General features: G+C 43.6%; 1 protein-coding gene across 1 annotated transcript; it reads left to right on the top strand.

The window, feature by feature from the left end:
- The first annotated feature begins 16576 nt into the window (after positions 1-16576).
- LOC121554982 (oligodendrocyte transcription factor 2-like) lies at positions 16577-18497 on the top strand. The gene is made up of 2 exons (XM_041868724.2): positions 16577-16706; positions 17013-18497. The coding sequence occupies exon 2, from the start codon at positions 17048-17050 to the stop codon at positions 17843-17845; it is 798 nt and encodes a 265-aa protein (XP_041724658.1). The 5' UTR covers positions 16577-16706; positions 17013-17047; the 3' UTR covers positions 17846-18497.
- Positions 18498-19011: the final 514 nt, after the last annotated feature.

Below are 19011 nucleotides of genomic sequence, written 5' to 3'. Positions count from 1 at the left end.
CTACCCCCTCCAGTCCAGAAGAAACACAGGCTGACATCGTCCTGTTGATGTACTCAAATGGGAAGTTTGTTCAGGAGAATATACTTTTCCCTAATATTTTGCATAATAAGAGTTTATGTTAATTGAAAAATCCTATTTTAATAGTTATTGTTGGATTGTGAGTGTTTATTTCATTTTGAAGGTAAAAAAAACAACAGTTATGAAATATTTTTACATTGCATGTTGGAATTTACAAGGATTAAAATATCTGCTTTTGGGCTAAAGAGCAGAAACACAGACTTCCTGAAATAAATTGATGGTGTTGATATTGGAGTACTACAGGAAACATGGTGCAGAGGTGATGTTTCCACTGGCTGTCCACTAGATTATAGGGAGATAATCGTACCATCCACCAAATTAAAAGGAATCACACAGGGCAGAGACTCAGGGGGAATGTTAATATATATCGAATTGATCAAAACAGGAGAATTCTTTATCTGGTTAAAAATCAACAAGGAGGATATCTTAACAGATAAAAACGTCTTCCTCTGTGCCACATACATTCCCCGCTCAGAGTCACCCTGCTTCAATGAAGAGAGTTTCTCCATTCTAAAGGGGGAGATTAGTCACTTTCAGGCCCAAGGCAACGTACTGGTCTGTGGAGACCTGAACGCTAGAACAGCAGAAGAACTAGACACTATTAACAGTCATGGGGACAAACATCTACCGGAAAGCAACAACCTTTCCCTCCCCACATACATTTACATTTACATTTACATTTTAGTCATTTAGCAGACGCTCTTATCCAGAGCGACTTACAGTTAGTGAATACATATAATTATTCTTTTTTTAGAATTTTTTTAAATTTTTTTTAATTTAATTTTTTTATTTTTTCATTCTGGTCCCCCGTGAGAACCCCCAGAAACAACTATGACAGTGAAAAACAAAAATGGAGTACAGCTCCTGAAGCTCGTTTGAACACTGGGTCTGTACATAGTCAATGGTAGGCTGAGAGGGAACTCTTTTGGCAGGTACACCTACAGCTCATCCCTTGGCAGCAGTACTGTAGACTACTTCATCACCGACCTCAACCCAGAGTCTCTCAGAGCCTTCACAGTCAGCCCACTAACACCTCTCTCAGACCACAGTTCAAAAAATACAATCTCTCCTGGACAAATGTTTAGCCTTAACATTCTCCTACAGCAATGAAGGTGTAAATTTGGCCGTTCGGAACATAAACTTTATATTTGACAAATTAGCCTCCTTGGCTAATCCAAAGAAACATAAGAGCAAACCAAAAAGAATAGATAATGAAAAATGGTTTGATAATGATTGCAGAAATCTAAGAAAGTAATTGAGAAATATATTTAATCAAAAACACAGAGACCCAGACAACAAAAACATTTGCCTTCAATATGGGGAAACACAGAAGCGATACAAACACACCCTAAGAACAAAAAAGGAACATCACATTAGAAATCAGCTGGATGTAATTGAGGAATCCTAAAAATCAAACTACTTCTGGGAGAATTTGAATAAATTAAACAAACCTCATCATGAGGAATTGGCTATCCAAAATGGGGATATGTGGAGAAATCACTTTGCAAACCTCTACAGCAATATAACAAAGAGCCCAGAACAAAAATATATAAAAGGAAAATTACAAATCCTTGAATCAGCAGTCAAAGACTATCAGAATCCTGTGGATACCCCAATTACAGAATAATACTTTTTTTTTTTTACTATGCACTCTCCAACCCAAAAAAGGCCTGTGGTGCTGATGGTATTTTAAATGAAATGAACAAATATACAGACCACAAATTCAAATTGGCTATACTAAAACTCTTCAACATTATCCTCACTGCAGGTATTTTCCCCGATATTTGGAACCAAGGATTTATCACACCAATCTTAAAAAATTTAGACAAATATGACCCAAATAATTACAGAGGAATTTGCGTTAACAGCAACTTGGGAAATTTCTCTGTAGTATCATAAATAGCAGATCATTTCCTTGATGAACACAACATCCTGAGCAGAAGAAAGATTAGATTTTTTTTATTATTATCATACAACAGACATCATTTACACCCTCCTCACTCTAATTGACTAACAAGTCAACCAAAACAAAGGCAAAATCTACTCGTGTTTTGTAGACTTCAAGAAAGCATTTGATTCAATTTAGCAGAAATGACTTTTTTTTAAATAAACTAATAGAAAGTGGTATTGGAGGGAAAACACATGATGTTATTAAATCAATGTACACTAAAAACAAATGTGCGGTTAAAATCGGCAACAAGCAAACAGACTTCTTCTCTCAGGGACGTGGAGTGAGATACTGCATGTAGAGTTTTGCAAGACCGTATTGCAAGTGCAAAGAAAAACTCCAAATAACGCATGTAGAGCAGAATTGGGCCAATACCCCCTCCTTATTCAAATAGAAAAAAGAGCCATCAAATTTTACAACCATCTAAAAACAAGTGACCCCAAAACATTTAATCACAAATTTCTACTATGTCAGGAGATGAAACAAGAGAAGAGTCCCCTCAGCCAGCTGGTTCTGAGGCTCAGTTCACTAACCCAAACCAACCCCATAGAGCCTCAAGACGTCACTCAGACAATCTGGCCCAACCAAACCATCACAAAGCAAAAAAAGAAAAATATATCACCTATTGGAAAGACCCCACAAAAAATCAAAGTAAACTTCAATGCTATTTGGCTCTAAACAGACAGTACATATTTATATATAAAAAAATATAAAATAAAAGTTTTTAGTTTATTTATTTTTATTTTTTTAACCTTTATTTAACTAGGCAAGTCAGTTAAGAACAAATTCTTATTTACTAATTCTTATTTACAATGGTGGCAGACTATCTGACCACCGTGACGTATAGAACGCTGAGGAAAACAATGACTAGGTACAGACTCAGTGAGCACAGTCTGGCTATAGAGACCGGTCGTCACAGGCAAACCTGGCTGCCCAGAGAGGACAGGCTGTGCTCACTCTGCCCCCGGGGAGAGGTAGAGACAGAGTTGCATTTCCTATTACACTGTGACAAATACTCAGATCTAAGTGAATCTTTCTTTTCCAAAATTATTATTCAGTACAAATATAATTTGAAGAAAAAATCTAATATTTACTGGGTGAAAAGCCCAAATGTGCAGTTTTGGCAGCCAAATATGTGTCATCCTGCTACAACCCTGAGGGACAGCCAGTGAAAAGTGTAATGTAATGTCAATAATATTTCCTGTTTTGTTTTGGCTTTCATACCATGTCATGTGGCTTCTCAGTCATGTTGACACTGGTCTACTACTATTGTTTTAATGTATTGTTATTCTCATTAATATTGTTGTTGTAGTTGCTGTTAATGGTAATCACATTTCCACTACTACTATTATTATTGCTGTTGGTCCCACCATTTTTGTTATATGTATACCTTGACAAAGTAAGTAATTTAACTTGCCATGTCAATAAAGTCTATTGAATTGAAATTGAATTGAATTGATAGAGTGAGAAAGAGAGAGAGAGCGAGGGAGAGAGAGAGAGAGAGAGAGAGAGAGAGAGAGAGAGAGAGAGAGAGAGAGAGAGAGAGAGAGAGAGAGAGAGAGAGAGAGAGAGAGAGAGAGAGAGCGAAAGTGCGAGAGAGAGAGGGATGGAGAGGGAGCGAGGTAGAGACAGCGAAGGAGCTTGAGAGATAGAGAGAGAAAGAGTGTGAGAGGGGGAGAGAGCGACAGGGAGAGAGGGAGCGAGGTAGAGAGACGGAAAGAGAGAGAGACAGCGAAGGAGCGAGAGAGAGAGAGAGAGAGAGAGAGACAACGCAAGAAGAAGAAGTTACGGAGAGAGAGGAAAGTTGAACAAGAGGGTGAAAGATGAAAAACTCCACTGTAGATTACTCACAAATCAACTCTGTTTTCGTTTAACAAAATCATTATCATTATTCAAAACAAAAACAATGTTTTAAGTGAGAAGTAGGCATTGGGCTGAAGCTGAAAAATAAAGGAAATTCACATGAGCACCACAATGCCTACTCCACCCATGCTCTACCAAGGTTTTCCAGCAAACCGCTTTGACCTACTTCAGTAGCTATGTTGGTCTATTGTACTTCAAACAATGTTTATGCAGGTTGCTGAGCATTCAAACCTTCCCTAATTCATACTCTTAGAAAATGAAAAACAGAAAGACCTTATTTTACATAAGTATTCAGAACCTTTGCTATGCGACTCGAAATTGAGCTCAGGTGCATCCTGTTTCCATTGATCATCCTTGAGATGTTTCTACAACTTGATTGGAACCCACCTGTGGTAAATTCAATTGATTGGACATGATTTGGAAAGGCACACACCTGTCTATATAAGGTCCCACAGTTGACAGTGTATGTCAGAGCAAAAACCAAGCCATGAGGACGAAGGAACTATCCATAGAGCTCTGAGACAGGATCGTGTCGAGGCACAGATTTGGGGAAGGGTACCTAAACATTTCTGCAGCATTGAAGGTCCCCAAGAACACAGTGGCCTCCATCATTCTTAAACGGAAGAAGTTTGGAACCATCAAGACTCTTCCTAGAGCTGGCCGCCCGGCCAAACTGAGCAATCGGGGGGAGGGGCATTGGTCAGGGAGGTGACCAAGAACCCGATGTTCACTCTGACAGAGCTCCAGAGTTCCTCTGTGGAAATGGGAGAACCTTCCAGAAGGACAACCATCTCTGCAGCACTTCACCAATCAGGCCTTTATGGTAGATTGGCCAGACGGAAGCCACTCCTCAGTAAAAGGCACATAACAGCCCGCTTGGAGTTTGTCAAAAGGCACCTAAAGGACTCTCAGACCATGAGAAACAAGATTTTCTGGCCTGAATGCCAAGCGTCACGTCTGGAGGAAACCTGGCACCATCTCTACGGTGAAGCATGGTGGTGGCAGCACCATGCTGTGGGGATGTTTTTCAGCGGCAGGGAATGGGAGACTAGTCAGGATTGAGGGCAAGATGAATCGCACAAAGTACAGAGACATCCTTGATGCAAACCTGCTCCAGAGTGCTCAGGACCTCAGACTGGGGCTAAGGTTCACCTTCCAACAGGACAATGACCCTAAGCACACAGCCAAGACAACGCATGAGTTGCTTCGGGACAAGTCTGTGAATGTTCTTGAGTGGCCCGGCAAGAGCCCGGACTTGAACCCGATCGAACATCTCTGGAGGGACCTGAAAATAGCTGTGCTGCGATGCTCCCCATCCAACCTTGACAGCGCTTGAGAGGATCTGCAGAGAAGAATGGGAGAAACTCCCCAAATACAGGTGTGCCAAGCTTGTAGCGTCATACCCAAGAAGACTCAAGGATGTAATCGCTGCCAAAGGTGCTTGAACAAAGTTTTGAGTAAAGGGTCTGAATACTTATGTAAATGTGATATTTCAAAATGTGGAAAAAGGGAAGGGGTTGAATACTTTCCGAATGCGCTGTATATACACTGAGTATACAAAACATTAAGAACACCTGCTTTTTCCATGACATTGACCAGGGGTGTCAAACTCATTCCACGGAGGGCCGAGGTCTGCAGGTTTTTGGGTTTTCCTTTCAATTAAGACCTAGACAACCAGATAAAGGGGAGTTCCTTACTAGTTGTTGGCCTTAATTCATCAACCAAGTAAAAGGGTTGAGTGAGAAAAAAAAGGGTATGGTAGTAGGTACCAGGCGCACCGGTTTGAGACTTTGAGTGTGTCAAGAACTGCAACGCTGCTGGGTTATTCCTGCTCAACAGTTTCCTGTGTGTATCAAGAATGGGTCCACCACCCAGTGGACATACACAACTTACAGACGCACACAAATAACGACTTCATCTCCTCTGCCCAGACCCACGTACTCACACCACCGTCCCTAGAGCCTGCATTATTGTTTGCCACATGGCCTTAAATTGTACCAATATACCAGTATATATTATTTTAATAGCAGTACGCTGTAAAGTCCATTATTCCACTGAAGAGTATGAATTAGGCTGTTTGAGAAGGACCAAAATAGCTACTGAGTCAAAGTTGTGTGCTGCAAAACCTTGGTGTAGCATGGGTGGTCCTCTGTAGCTCAGCTGGTAGAGTACGGCGCTTGTAACGCCAAGGTAGTGGGTTCGATCCCCGGGACCACCCATACACACCAAAAAAATAATTATGCACGCATGACTGTAAGTCGCTTTGGATAAAAGCGTCTGCTAAATATTATATTATTATTGTGGTGCTCTTGAATATCCTTTCTTTTTCATCTTCAGACCAATACCTACTTCTCACTTAAAACATAGTTTTTGTTTTTAATTTCCATGGTTTTTACACCGGAAGGTGATTATTTACATTTTAGTCATTTAGCAGACGCTCTTATCCAGAGCGACTTACAGTTAGTGAATACATTTTAAAAAATTATAATGGCCCCCCGTGGGAAACGAACCCACAACCCTGGCGTTGCAAACGCCATGCTCTATCAACTGAGCTACATCCCTGCCGGCCATTCCCTCCCCTACCCTGGACGACTTGTGCGCCGCCAATGAGTCTCCCGGTCGCGGCCGGCTGCGACAGAGCCTGGATTCGAACCAGGATCTCTAGTGGCACAGTTAGCACTGCGATGTAGTGCCTTAGACCACTGCGCCACTCAGGATTATGCAACATTATTATATAACATTATAATACATCATACCACAGCAATACAAGTGAAGTAAAAATATACAATAATGACAAATGTTAACATAAATAATGTAGTTATTAGTATTTCTTAAATATTAACAGCTGATTTTCCAGAGGGAAGCGAAAAACCAGAAACCCATTTAAGCCAATATGGAGTAAACTGGAACATTTTCCCTGATCTCTTTTAACAAGACAATCGAGAAAGCTTCTGGAAAATACACAAATAATCAACATTATTGACTGCTACGTTAGGTGGCTCGGAGAGCTTCTGGTAAATACACAAAACATCTACATGTAGCCTACCCATAAACTAGTTATTTACTATTTATTGACTCTCACGTTAGGTGGCTCGGAGAGCCAGGCATGAAGTGGCGCAAACTGCTTGGTGTTCTGCGCCAGCAGAAGGACCTGTGCTGCTTCTCTCCCTGACATCCCAGTCCTCCACCTCAGTGGAAACGAGATTTAGATTTAGATGTGGTCATCCGAATGTTTCCCAGGACAACGGTGGTCTTCTCTGATATCGTGCAGCGGAGGACCAGAAGATAAGTAATTGCATAGAGAGGGCGAGGCTCTCCGGCAATCAGCTGGTGTACGCATTTCAGGGAACACAATCCGCCACCCTGCCATTAAGCAGTGTGTCCCTGGGATGTACCGTAGGGTTGGAGTGCATCTGACGGACGAGGGCAACGACTTATTCCTTGAGAGTTGAGAGGTTGGTCTCTCTAATCTAAACTGTTCTCTCCTCCGTAGTAGCAAGACGTGCGCACCAATACACACACCACATTCCCTGTCCATTGCCACTCAACGATGTTCTTTTAAGAGCCACCTAATATTTTTCAAATAAGCACACACCGTGCGTGCATGTGCAGGCCAGTGTGGGTGTGTGTTTCAGGAATGGGAGGGGGGTGTCAAAACTATACACAGAAAATAATGGTCAAAATGTCTCCTCCAAGAGGCGAACCCAGGCCCTTCAGATCCCACGGCAGTGACATTAACGGATACACTACGAGCCCTGTCATGAAAGCATCATCTTGACACTATTTAAATGGACAGTCTGGTGATGACAGGACGCTTTTGTTGTTGTTCATTCGCTCAGTACTGATTGAATGTTTATTTCTCTTGCTTGTTTAATAGAAAGTCTAAAACAGTTGGTGTTGAAAACAGTCACATATCTAACCAAGTTAGCAAGCATGGCGTTTTCTTTTGACTGTGCAAAGGTCGCGCAAGCAAGCAAGCAATGATGTTGGTGTTGTTTAGCTGTGCTTTGTGGAAGAATGTGGGAGACATTGTCAACATTGAGTTGTGCCGGTGCACGATCTGGCCATACAGCTAATTAATGTAACAACCTTGTAGGCTTGTAGCTAGCTAGCTAATGTTACTGGCTAACGTTAGTTGGCTAGCTAACTGGCAATAGCAGCCAAGGACGTTCGCTATCTTATTTGTGCTTATTTGTTTGTGCTTGGATTACACGCAAGTGTCAAGGCCAAGAGTTTACACGGATGACTTCACCCAAGAAATTGTCTTTTTTTCCTAATGCTAACGACCCAGTTACATATCCCGTATGTGGTTCTTGGTAACGGCCATATTGGAGTGTGTTGTGTACCGCCAATTAAGTTGATTAGCAAATTGACATCGGTGTCATATTGGCTTAGATATGATGGTAGAGAGATTTGAAATTAACATTGAGCTTCAACCAATGCTATACTATTGTGGGGGGCTTTCGCCACCACCATAATTACTAAACAATCCCTTGGTTTCAATCCTCACCTGTGTTTCCAACTGAACTCCACCCAGCCCCCACAGCCCACCCAGCCCCCACAGACCCCACCGCCCCTCGGCCCCCACAGCCCACCCAGCCCCCATAGACCCCCCAGCCCCCACAGCCCACCCAGCCCCCACATCCCACCCAGCCCCCACAGCCCACCCAGCCCACCCTAGCCCCCACAGCCCACCCAGCCCACCCAGCCCACCTAGCCCCCCACAGCCCACCCAGCCCACCCAGCCCCCACATCCCCCACCGCCCCTCGGCCCCCCACAGCCCACCCAGCCCCCATAGACCCCCCCAGCCCCCACAGCCCACCCAGCCCCCACATCCCACCCAGCCCCCACAGCCCACCCAGCCCACCTAGCCCCCACAGCCCACCCAGCCCACCCAGCCCACCTAGCCCCCACAGCCCACCCAGCCCACCCAGCCCACCCTAGCCCCCACAGCCCACCCAGCCCACCCAGCCCACCTAGCCCCCACAGCCCACCCAGCCCACCCAGCCCACCTAGCCCCCACAGCCCACCCAGCCCACCCAGCCCACCCTAGCCCCCACAGCCCACCCAGCCCACCCAGCCCACCTAGCCCCCACAGCCCACCCAGCCCACCCAGCCCCCCACAGCCCACCCAGCCCACCCAGCCCACCTAGCCCCCACAGCCCACCCAGCCCACCCAGCCCACCTAGCCCCCCACAGCCCACCCAGCCCACCCAGCCCACCTAGCCCCCACAGCCCACCCAGCCCACCCAGCCCACCCAGCCCACCCAGCCCACCTAGCCCCCACAGCCCACCCAGCCCACCCAGCCCACCTAGCCCCCACAGACCCCCCAGCCCCCTCGGCACCCACAGCCCACCCAGCCCCCACAGCCCCTACAGACCGCACAGACCCCCAGCCCCCATAGCCCACCCAGCCCCCACAGCCCCCACAGCCCACCCAGCCACCAAGGCCCCCACATCCCCGTCGGCCCCCATGGCCCCCTCGGCCCCCACAGCCCCCACAGCCCCCACAGCCCCTCGGCCCCCACAGCCCCTCGGCCCCCCACAGCCCCCACAGCCACCCAGCCCCCACAGCCCCCACAGCCCACCCAGCCCCCACATCCACCCAGCCCCTCGGCCCCCACAGCCCCTACAACCACCACAGCCCCTCGGCCGGCGTGGGATATACTTGTTTACCTTGGAACACCAGGCAGGATTAGCTGATGAATAAATAAGAGATGATGAAGCGTCTTGTAAGGTCTGCTCCGGCAGCCTCCCGGCGCTGTCATTAGCATTGGAAAGTTTGGCCACACATTCGCAGATGGCCCCCCGGCATGGCCTAAACCCTGAGACAGACAGACGGACAGACAAGCAGAGACACCACAGGGAAGGACACATACACGCACAGCAGGCACGTCTCAATCCGGGACCCCCAGGGGGCCTCAGAGAGTTCTAGAAAATGCAGGGAAGAAAATACAAGTACATACAAAGTAACAGAGCAGTCAGGGGTCAGGGTTCAACCCGGTTGAACAAGCTATGGGAAACATACTCCATCATCTCTGTTGTCTGCAGTTATGGCAAATGTCTCCATTTGCTTTAGAGGTTGCGTTGCAAAAAAACGCACAGAGTTGACAGAATTTCAAGAATATTCCAGAACTCTCCAACTCCAGCAACAGCTGTATTCCCCTCTCCTCTCTCTCTCTCTCTCTCACTCTCTCTCTCTATCGTCCTCTGAAGTGGAGAGAAACATCACTATCTCATAACTGTAATGTAATGTAATGGGAACAGATGGCCAACAGAGCCAGTGCAGGGAATCAGAGCTTTGCTCTCCATGCGATGGAAGTCGCTCAGCGCAGCCAGGCAGACAGTTTACCTAAAGGTGTCAAACGCTTTCCAATCAGTCCCTTGGCTCAGAGCGCTACAGTAGACCAGTGCCACTCTTGATAACAACTGGATGAGAGGTGTGATTGCGGGGCTAGCCACCTGTTGACGTGCTAATTCCTCCTACATTATGTTGTTCTATTTTATGCACCTAGACTGTGAAATGAAAATGTGAAAATGTTCTCTGGCTGTGAGCAGCAGAGAGCTGTGACTGCGCCGTGTTTTGACACGACTGTTCAGGTGTGGATTTATCATTGCCAGGAGGGCATTCTCTTATCACATGACATTCCAATATTTTCCCTATAAGGTTAAATATTGACTACTTTTCATCAGTCACATAAGAGGGAGAGTGAGACCTAAAGTTAAAGCCTAAAAAAAAACCTTCGAGGTAGTTCTTGAACATTCTGTCCAAATAGTTGAGAGTTGAGACCATGGTCATATCTGAACTGGCACCCTATTCACTATAGGGCTATAGGGCTCTGGTCAAAAGTAGTGCTATATAGAGAAAAGGATGCCATTTCAGACTCGCCCTTCTCTTTCGCACTCTTTGCACAACATCATTACTCCCTAGATAGTTGTCAATCAGTATCTCTGATTGTGCACTCATCCCTAGCTGACATTTTAAATAATGATATGGGGGGGGAGAAATAACCACAGCCCAAATATGTCTTTGTAGTGCCTCTGATTCCCAACAAGACAGTCTCAGCATGTATTACCAGTGCTTCTCTAACAAGTGAAATTATGGGAATGTCTAATAGAGGTATCAGTGGTACAGTATAACTGAACCGACCTGTTTTTTTTGTTGTTTTTTTTAATGCCACTTCTCACAAACACGCCCCTTTATCCACTCTCATTAGCATAATCTTATTTAGAGCCAGTAAACAGGCAAACAGACGTAGCCTATTCAGCGCCGTGTCTTCTGCATGGGTGCAGGCGCAATGACTCCCGGTTCTTAATCCTTCGGCTGTGCACATGATCCACTGGTTATTGCTGGTATAATACTGCTCACAGGACAAATGTAGTCCTACTCATGATATGACCTACTGGCCTAAATATGGTGCACTTATATTTGTGTGCCAATATTTGTAAGGTTACTAGCCGGACTTTTTCTACATCAAACACATTAAACAAACTAGGCTAGGCTATATCTCAGTTAATTAAACATATGGTGATTCTATAGAGATTCTATAAATCAGAGTTCTGTATGTAATCATATGCATATGGTGGCCTATGCCTGTAAGTGCTTTATAATGGTTTTGCAAAGAGAAAGAAAATCCGTGTCACATATGGAAAAAAATAGACTGTCAGTAGTTAGGTTTCCATCCAATTTGCGACAGATTTTCATGCCAATATTCTAAAATCTGCATGAAACAATATGACCTAGTGCACATAAAAATTACTTTTGCCGTTATTCCCATGTACCGAATGAAAAAAAAAAAAACGAGTTCAATGGGTTTCCATAGCATTTTCAACTCTACTGATGGTTGGTTTTCTCACAAAAACTGTTGAGTTATATAGCAAATGTGCCCACTCTGGCAAATGCGCTCTAGCCAATAGCTCGCAGATCCAGTGGTGGTAGGCTACCAACATTATGAGATTATCATGGATAAGAACGATATTATTTGTATTTGTCAAACTGCAGTCAAGCATCGATCATCCATGTCACCAGAACAAGACCCCTCGATATTTATTAGAAAGGAGCATCAAGCTCATCCCCTTGCACATTTACCACCCTGTGAAGTTCATCATTATTTATTTAATCTGTAGCCTAATAAACTGCACGCTTTCCCGAGTCGTAGTGGGAGGTTTACTTCTATATGATGGTTATTATATTAATTATTATACTAATACATTTTACAGACACAAAAGGATCCCACCATGTAGAACGAACAAATTGTCTGTCGGGCATTTATAAAATTGTTTTCCTGTTTCCGTCAGCCCGGTCGTGACCTTTATCACGCGTCAGGTAATTCATCCGATGGTTGGATGGAAACGCGGATAGTTCTAGCCTACTCTGCACTGCGAAAAGAAAAATACAGTGTACAGAATGCATAAGTAATCTATTGTTACAGATGGTTCATTGAATTATAATAGGCCTAAACATGCACATTAAATGCATTTAAAGTGGGTCACAAAAAAGGCTACAGGACACAATAAGTTGCACAAATACCACAGTTACAAAGGCCTAGTTTCTTCATGCAATTACATACAGTGCCTTCAGAAAGGATTCACTCCCCTTGAGATTTTGTGCCACTGATCTACACACAATAACCCACAATATCAAAGTCGAACTTTGTTTTTAGAAATGTTTACAAATTATTGAAAAATAAATAAAAGCTGAAATGTCTTGAGTCAATAAGTATTCAAGCCCTTCTTTATGGAAAGCCTAAATACGTTCACGAGTAAAAATGTACTTAAGGAGTCAGATAATAAGTTGGACTCACTGAGCACAATAATAGTGGCTAACATTATTTTATAACGAATACCCCATCTCTGTACCCCACACATACAATTATCTGTAAAGGTCCCTCAGTCAAGCAGTGACTTTCAAACACAGATTCAACCACAAAGACCAGGGAGGTTTTCCAATGCCTCGCAAAGAAGGGCACCTATTGGTAGATGGGTAAAAATAAAGAAAGTAGACACTGAATATCTCTTTGAGCATGGTGAAGTTATTAATTACGATTTGAATGGTGTAGCAATACTCCCAGTCACTACAAAGATACAGGCGTCCTTCCTAACTCAGTTGCCGGAGAGGAAGGAAACCACTCAGGGATTTCACCATGAGACCAATGGTGACTTTAAAACAGTTACAGAGTTTAATGGCTGTGATAGGAGAAAACTGAGGATGGATCAACAACATTGTAGTTACTCCACAATACTAACCTAAATGACAGAGTGAAAAGAAGGAAGTCTGTACAGAATAAAAAATATTCCAAAAACATGTATCCAGTTTGCAACAAGACACTAAAGTAATCCTCCAAAAAAAACGTGGCAAAGAAATGAACTTTTTTGTCCTGAATATTTTGTATATTATGTTTGGGGCAAATCCAACACAACACAACACATCACTGAGTATCCCTCTTCATATTTTCAAGCATGGTGGTGGCTGCGTCATGTTATGGCTCATAAACTCCTGAGTGGCGCAGTGGTCTTAAGGCACTGCATCTAACTGTGCCACTAGAGATCCTGGTTCGAATCCAGGCTCTGTCGCAGCCGGCAGCGACCGGGAGACTCATAGGCGGCGCACAATTGGCCCAGCGTCGTCCAGGGTAGGGGAGGGAATGGCCAGCAGGGATGTAGCTCAGTTGATAGAGCATGGCGTTTGCAACGCCAGGGTTGTGGGTTCGATTCCCACGGGGGGCTAGTATAATTTTTTTTGTATATGTATTCACTTACTGTAAGTCGCTCTGGATAAGAGCGTCTGCTAAATGACTAAAATGTAAATGTAAAATAATCGACAAGGAATAGGGAGGTTTTTTGGGGGATAGAAAGAAATGAAATAGAGTTACCACAGGAAAAATCCCAGAGGAAAACCTGGTTCAGTCTGCTTTCCAACAGACACTGGGAGACATATGCACCTTTCAGCGGGACAATCACCTAAAACTCAACGCCAAAATATACACTGAGAGTTTCTTACCTTGAAGAGTTTTTAAAAGATTAACGGGCAAATATTGTACAATCCAGGTGAGCAAAAGCTCTTAGAGACTTACCCAAAAAGACTCACAGCTGTAATCGCTGCCAAAGATAATTCTAACATGTATTGACTCAGGGGGTTAAACACTTATCTAATCAAGATATATTAGTGTTTTAATCTTTTTTTAAATGTAGTATTTTTCTTCCACTTTGATATTACAGAGTGTTTTATGTAGATCGTTGAAAGAAAAAGACAATTAAATCCATTTTAATTCCAATTTGCAACACAACAAAATGTGGAAAAAGTCAAGGGGTGTGAATACTTTCTGAAGGCACTGTATAATATAATATGGCCAGTTTATTATCATAACAATATTTTACTGGATAGAATAGCTGGGTAAAAACATCGTCCTCAAGGTAAAGTCGTTTATATTGCACAATGGTCTTATTGCTAAAATGGGTGGTGGAGGATTTATGAAAAATAACTGAGTAGGACTAAATAATACATTAAACTATTATTTTTATTATTATTATTATTATTATTATTATTATTATTATTATTATTATTATTATTATGATATGTAGGTCTACTTGTATGTATGTTTACTCGCTTTGCCTGTAGTTTGTGACTGGTTCCACTTATTTCTCGGACAATGACCTTGTCAGCTTCAGTTATATCAGAGCGCCAGAGAGTCCCTTGTTTTGTTCTCTTTATTATCGCCTGGCTGCCAAAAGTGGCCTGCGCTCCTGTTAGTCATATTGGACTTATTGAAATGTTACTGATCATAACCGTTAAAAACTATTTTTTGCAGGCTTCGTTTATTAACGTTAAAATAAATGCCATCTTAACGGTTTGAGTCGTGTCTCACGCCGTCAGCTGTTGGGTGCTCAAGGGGTCGTCGGGTTAAAACAATAAGCGCTATTGCTCAAACCGTAATCAAATCAAATCAAATCAAATTTTATTGGTCACATGCGCCGAATACAACAAGTGCAGACATTACAGTGAAATGCTTACTTACAGCCCTTAACCAACAGTGCGTTTATTTTAAACAAAAAAAGTAAGAATAAAACAACAAAAAAAAAAAAAAAAGTGTTGAGAAAAACAAAGAGCAGAAGTAAAATAAAGTGACAGTAGGGAGGCTATATATACAGGGGGGTAACGGTGCAGAGTCAATGGCGGGGCACCGGCTAGTTGAGGTAGTTGAGGTAATATGTACATGTGGGTAGAGTTAAAGTGACTATGCATAAATACTTAACAGAGTAGCAGCAGCGTAAAAAGGATGGGGTGGGGGGCAGTGCAAATAGTCCGGGTAGCCATGATTAGCTGTTCAGGAGTCTTATGGCTTGTGGGTAGAAGCTGTTGAGAAGTCTTTGGACCTAGACTTGGCACTCCGGTACGCTTGGCCCGTGCGGTAGCAGAGAGAACAGTCTATGACTAGGGTGGCTGGAGTCTTTGACAATTTTGAGGGCCTTCCTCTGACACCGCCTGGTATAGAGGTCTTGGATGGCAGGGAGCTTTGCCCCAGTGATGTACTGGGCCGTACGCACTACCCTCTGTAGTGCCTTGCGGTCAGAGGCCAAGCAGTTGCCATACCAGGCGGTGATGCAACCAGTCAGGATGCTCTCGATGGTGCAGCTGTAGAATTTTTTGAGGATCTGAGGACCCATGCCAAATCTTTTTAGTCTCCTGAGGGGGAATAGCGCCTTCAAATGGGCGTGGGCGGATACAGTGTGTATGTGTGTGTGTGTGTGTGTGTGTGTGTGCGTGTGTGCGTGTGTGTGTTTGTGGATGTGTATGTGTGCTGTGCGCGCAACGACAGAAGACTCACAGTAAACATATTGCAGCACAAAGCTTAATCACTATTCGTTGGTTATTTCCAAAGGCCTGATTGAGTTAGTAATATTGCTTTCATTTCACAGCAGGAAACAAAATATTATCGAAGTATGCTGTCAAATTATGATCATGTTTATTATGATATTTTCTCAGGAATTATTTCGTTTAGAAACACAATCAGCAAATTAAATAACCTTAAATGTAAGCTTACCAAAAGCGAAGATGTTCATCATAAATAGCCTATTCATAATGAAAAGTTAATTGATTTACAGTTTTAATTTAATTTACAGTTATCGAATACCGTCTTTGAATATTCAAAACATGTATGCATTGCTTTTTTCCATCATATGGATTAGGCAGGGTTACTGATGTGGTAAAAATAATAAAATGATTTCACGAAAGTATATCAACACTCATCAGTTCTCTCCTGCTGTAGAATTTGAAAAGAGAGAAAGCAGCTCGTTCTTTTCCCACCGAAAAATCTAGAATCTACCCAAAAGAAAGTGTAGTCATTTTCAGAATTTTCTGCAAGGATGTTATATAATGTTGATGTTATATAAATAACATAATACAATTATATTATATTGTGGTGGTCAATAAGATTTCTTTAGCCTACATCATTAAAACAGCTACATGCCTAAACATCTTCTTTCCCTCACAAGATGCCATATGCGGAGTGTGTCTAATTCATTCATTTAACGATGCTCGAATTTCTTTGTAATGACATCAGATTTGAAGACCCCTAACTCCTCCAAGCCTCCTCCCTCTCTTCGTTCGCAAGAAGCCCATTGGTGGATGGATGACAGGCAGTCGGAAAAGCCATGGCATTGTCCCGGTGACTTGCCCCCGGATCGTTAAGTCAACTATAAAACCCTGTCATCATGCCCGTGCGTGCCAAATGGGCTGTCAGTAGTGAATGGGAGTAACAAGTGGATTCAACAGCGACACTTTCTCTGCACCGAGCTGCGCTCTGCATCTCCCTCTCGGTAGGTTTCATGTCTGCTTTTCGGGAAAACATTTATATGTAATTTAGGCAGCTGTGATTTTCGACATAAAAATAGCCTCATCTGAGAATCTTTGTTTTGAACTTCATGCATAACATTACTTTCAAGAACCTTCTCGTGTCCTTTCGTGGATGTGTTTGTTTACCTTCTCTTGTTAATCCATTGCACACAGAATTGGGTTGAACATGTAGCATCTTCTTATAATCTGTTTACATAGTTTTACATTTTAATCCCAGTGGTTCTGAAAAATCTGATGCTAAATGGGTTTGTTTACTTTTCTTTCCGTAGACTATTGCGTTGTCTGAATAAACCCGAGGATCATCATGGACTCCGATACCAGCCGAATGTCGACCCGGCCTTCCTCCCCCGAGGTGCACGATATGTTCCTGCATGCGATGAAGAAGCGTATGGTGGGTTTCTCCGGTACTGTCTCGTCCACACAGAGCGACTCTCTGCCAGAGATACCCGCGGACCTGCGGAGCCTCTCCGACGACGACGACGATATCACCCTGAAAATGCTGTCAAAGAAGGACCGTAAACTGCTCTCAGAGAACGAACTGCAGGGGATGCGGCTGAAGATCAACAGCCGGGAGCGGAAGAGGATGCACGACCTTAACATCGCCATGGACGGTCTCCGGGAGGTCATGCCTTACGCCCACGGGCCCTCGGTGCGCAAGCTCTCCAAAATCGCCACTCTCCTCCTGGCGAGAAACTACATCCTGATGCTGAGCAACTCGCTGGAGGAGATGAAGAGGCTGGTCAGTGAGTTCTACGGCAGCGGCCACCACAGCAGCTTCCACCCCTCCGCCTGTGGTACCATGGCGCACACCGGACCCCTGCCCGGTCATCCGGCCGTTTCCCACGCCTCCCACCCGGTGCACCACCCACTTCTTCCCCCGGCGGTCTCCACGGTAGCCTCTCTCTCCACAACGGGTCTCACCTCGATCAGACCCCACCATGGACTCCTGAAAGCGCCCTCGGCCGGCCCGGGCCCCCTGGGCAGCAGTTTCCATCACTGGGGCGCGGGGATGCCCTGTCCGTGCAGCATGTGCCAGGTGCCACCACATGTTTCCGGCATGAGCGCTGTCACCATGTCCAGACTGACGAGTGACTCTAAATGACTTGAACTCTTATCATAAAAGGAGATGGGGAAGAAAAGGGAAATTAACTTTCGGTTGAAGACGTCACCGTGTATCTCAGTCCATATCAACACGTTTTTATTTTATTCATCTGTTGCTGAAATAAGCTTTGGTTTGAGCCAGCAGAAATGCATTGCTTTAGAAAATTGGAGCAGCGCTACTTACTTACCATTTTGTAACATTATTTAGCAAAATGTATAACAGGTGCTTATGACACATTTTCATATTCAGTAAAGCCCATCAGTTCACTGTATGCAAACTGGTCTTACATTGTGGCTGACAGGAATACACATCATATGAAGGGCATTACTGATGGCATTTAATGTAATGTTCTCGATCATTATTGAACTTTAGACTAGCCCATTCCAAGACAGAATAAACTGAAGTACAATATTTAGGTATAGTATACTGCATGAGAACACAATGGTAAATGTAGATTGTAAATATGTAGATTCAGAATGCTGTTTGTACGAGAGATTTTATATCAGGCCCTTGGTTAATGTTTGGATTGACCCCTTTAGCCTGTGTCTGCTTTCAGCCATGGTACCATGTTTCTCCCTCTGATACATTTATTTTTATTTTTTATTTTTAGTCATTTAGCAGACGCTCTTATCCAGAGCGACTTACCGTTAGTGTGTGCATACATTTTTCATACTGCCCCCCCAGTGGGAATCGAACCCACAAACCCTGGCGTTGCAAGCGCCATGCGCTACCAACTGAGCTTCTGCTTCTTCCTCTGCCTCTTGTATAATAATGTCCTTTCAGTGTTCTCTCTCCGACGTCACTGCCGAGCCTAGATGGCTGTTTTCTGATGTATGTTCCTCTTTCGGTGTTTCTGTTGCCAAGCATGCCAGTAACCGCCCGACCCGAAGAATGATCACTTCTTTATTTTTTTATAAAAAGTGCTAAATTATATTTATTTACTTATTTTGGATGGGATTTCAAATGAATCAATGACGATGATTATGTTGGGATTTTAAATGTTAAATAAAACAAGTTTATTCGAAATCTTTCTTATTGATGTAACAAAAAAAATCGAAGCTTAAAGTTCCACATAAATTGTAAGAAAAACATGCATGTTATCCATTAGTCCAAATGTAGATATTATCTAAACGTCAAATAGGTGATGTAAGCAATAGCTCAACAGG

The sequence above is a fragment of the Coregonus clupeaformis genome, chromosome 40, assembly GCF_020615455.1.
Source record: "Coregonus clupeaformis isolate EN_2021a chromosome 40, ASM2061545v1, whole genome shotgun sequence".
NCBI classification, from domain to species: Eukaryota; Metazoa; Chordata; class Actinopteri; order Salmoniformes; family Salmonidae; genus Coregonus; species Coregonus clupeaformis.
Note: the sequence above shows the minus strand (reverse complement) of the source record. Positions and strands in the feature narration are given on the sequence as shown.

Bases quoted from the DNA above. Each gene is read 5' to 3' on its own strand.
- LOC121554982 (XM_041868724.2), top strand. From the start codon at position 17,048: ATGGACTCCGATACCAGCCGAATGTCGACCCGGCCTTCCTCCCCCGAG.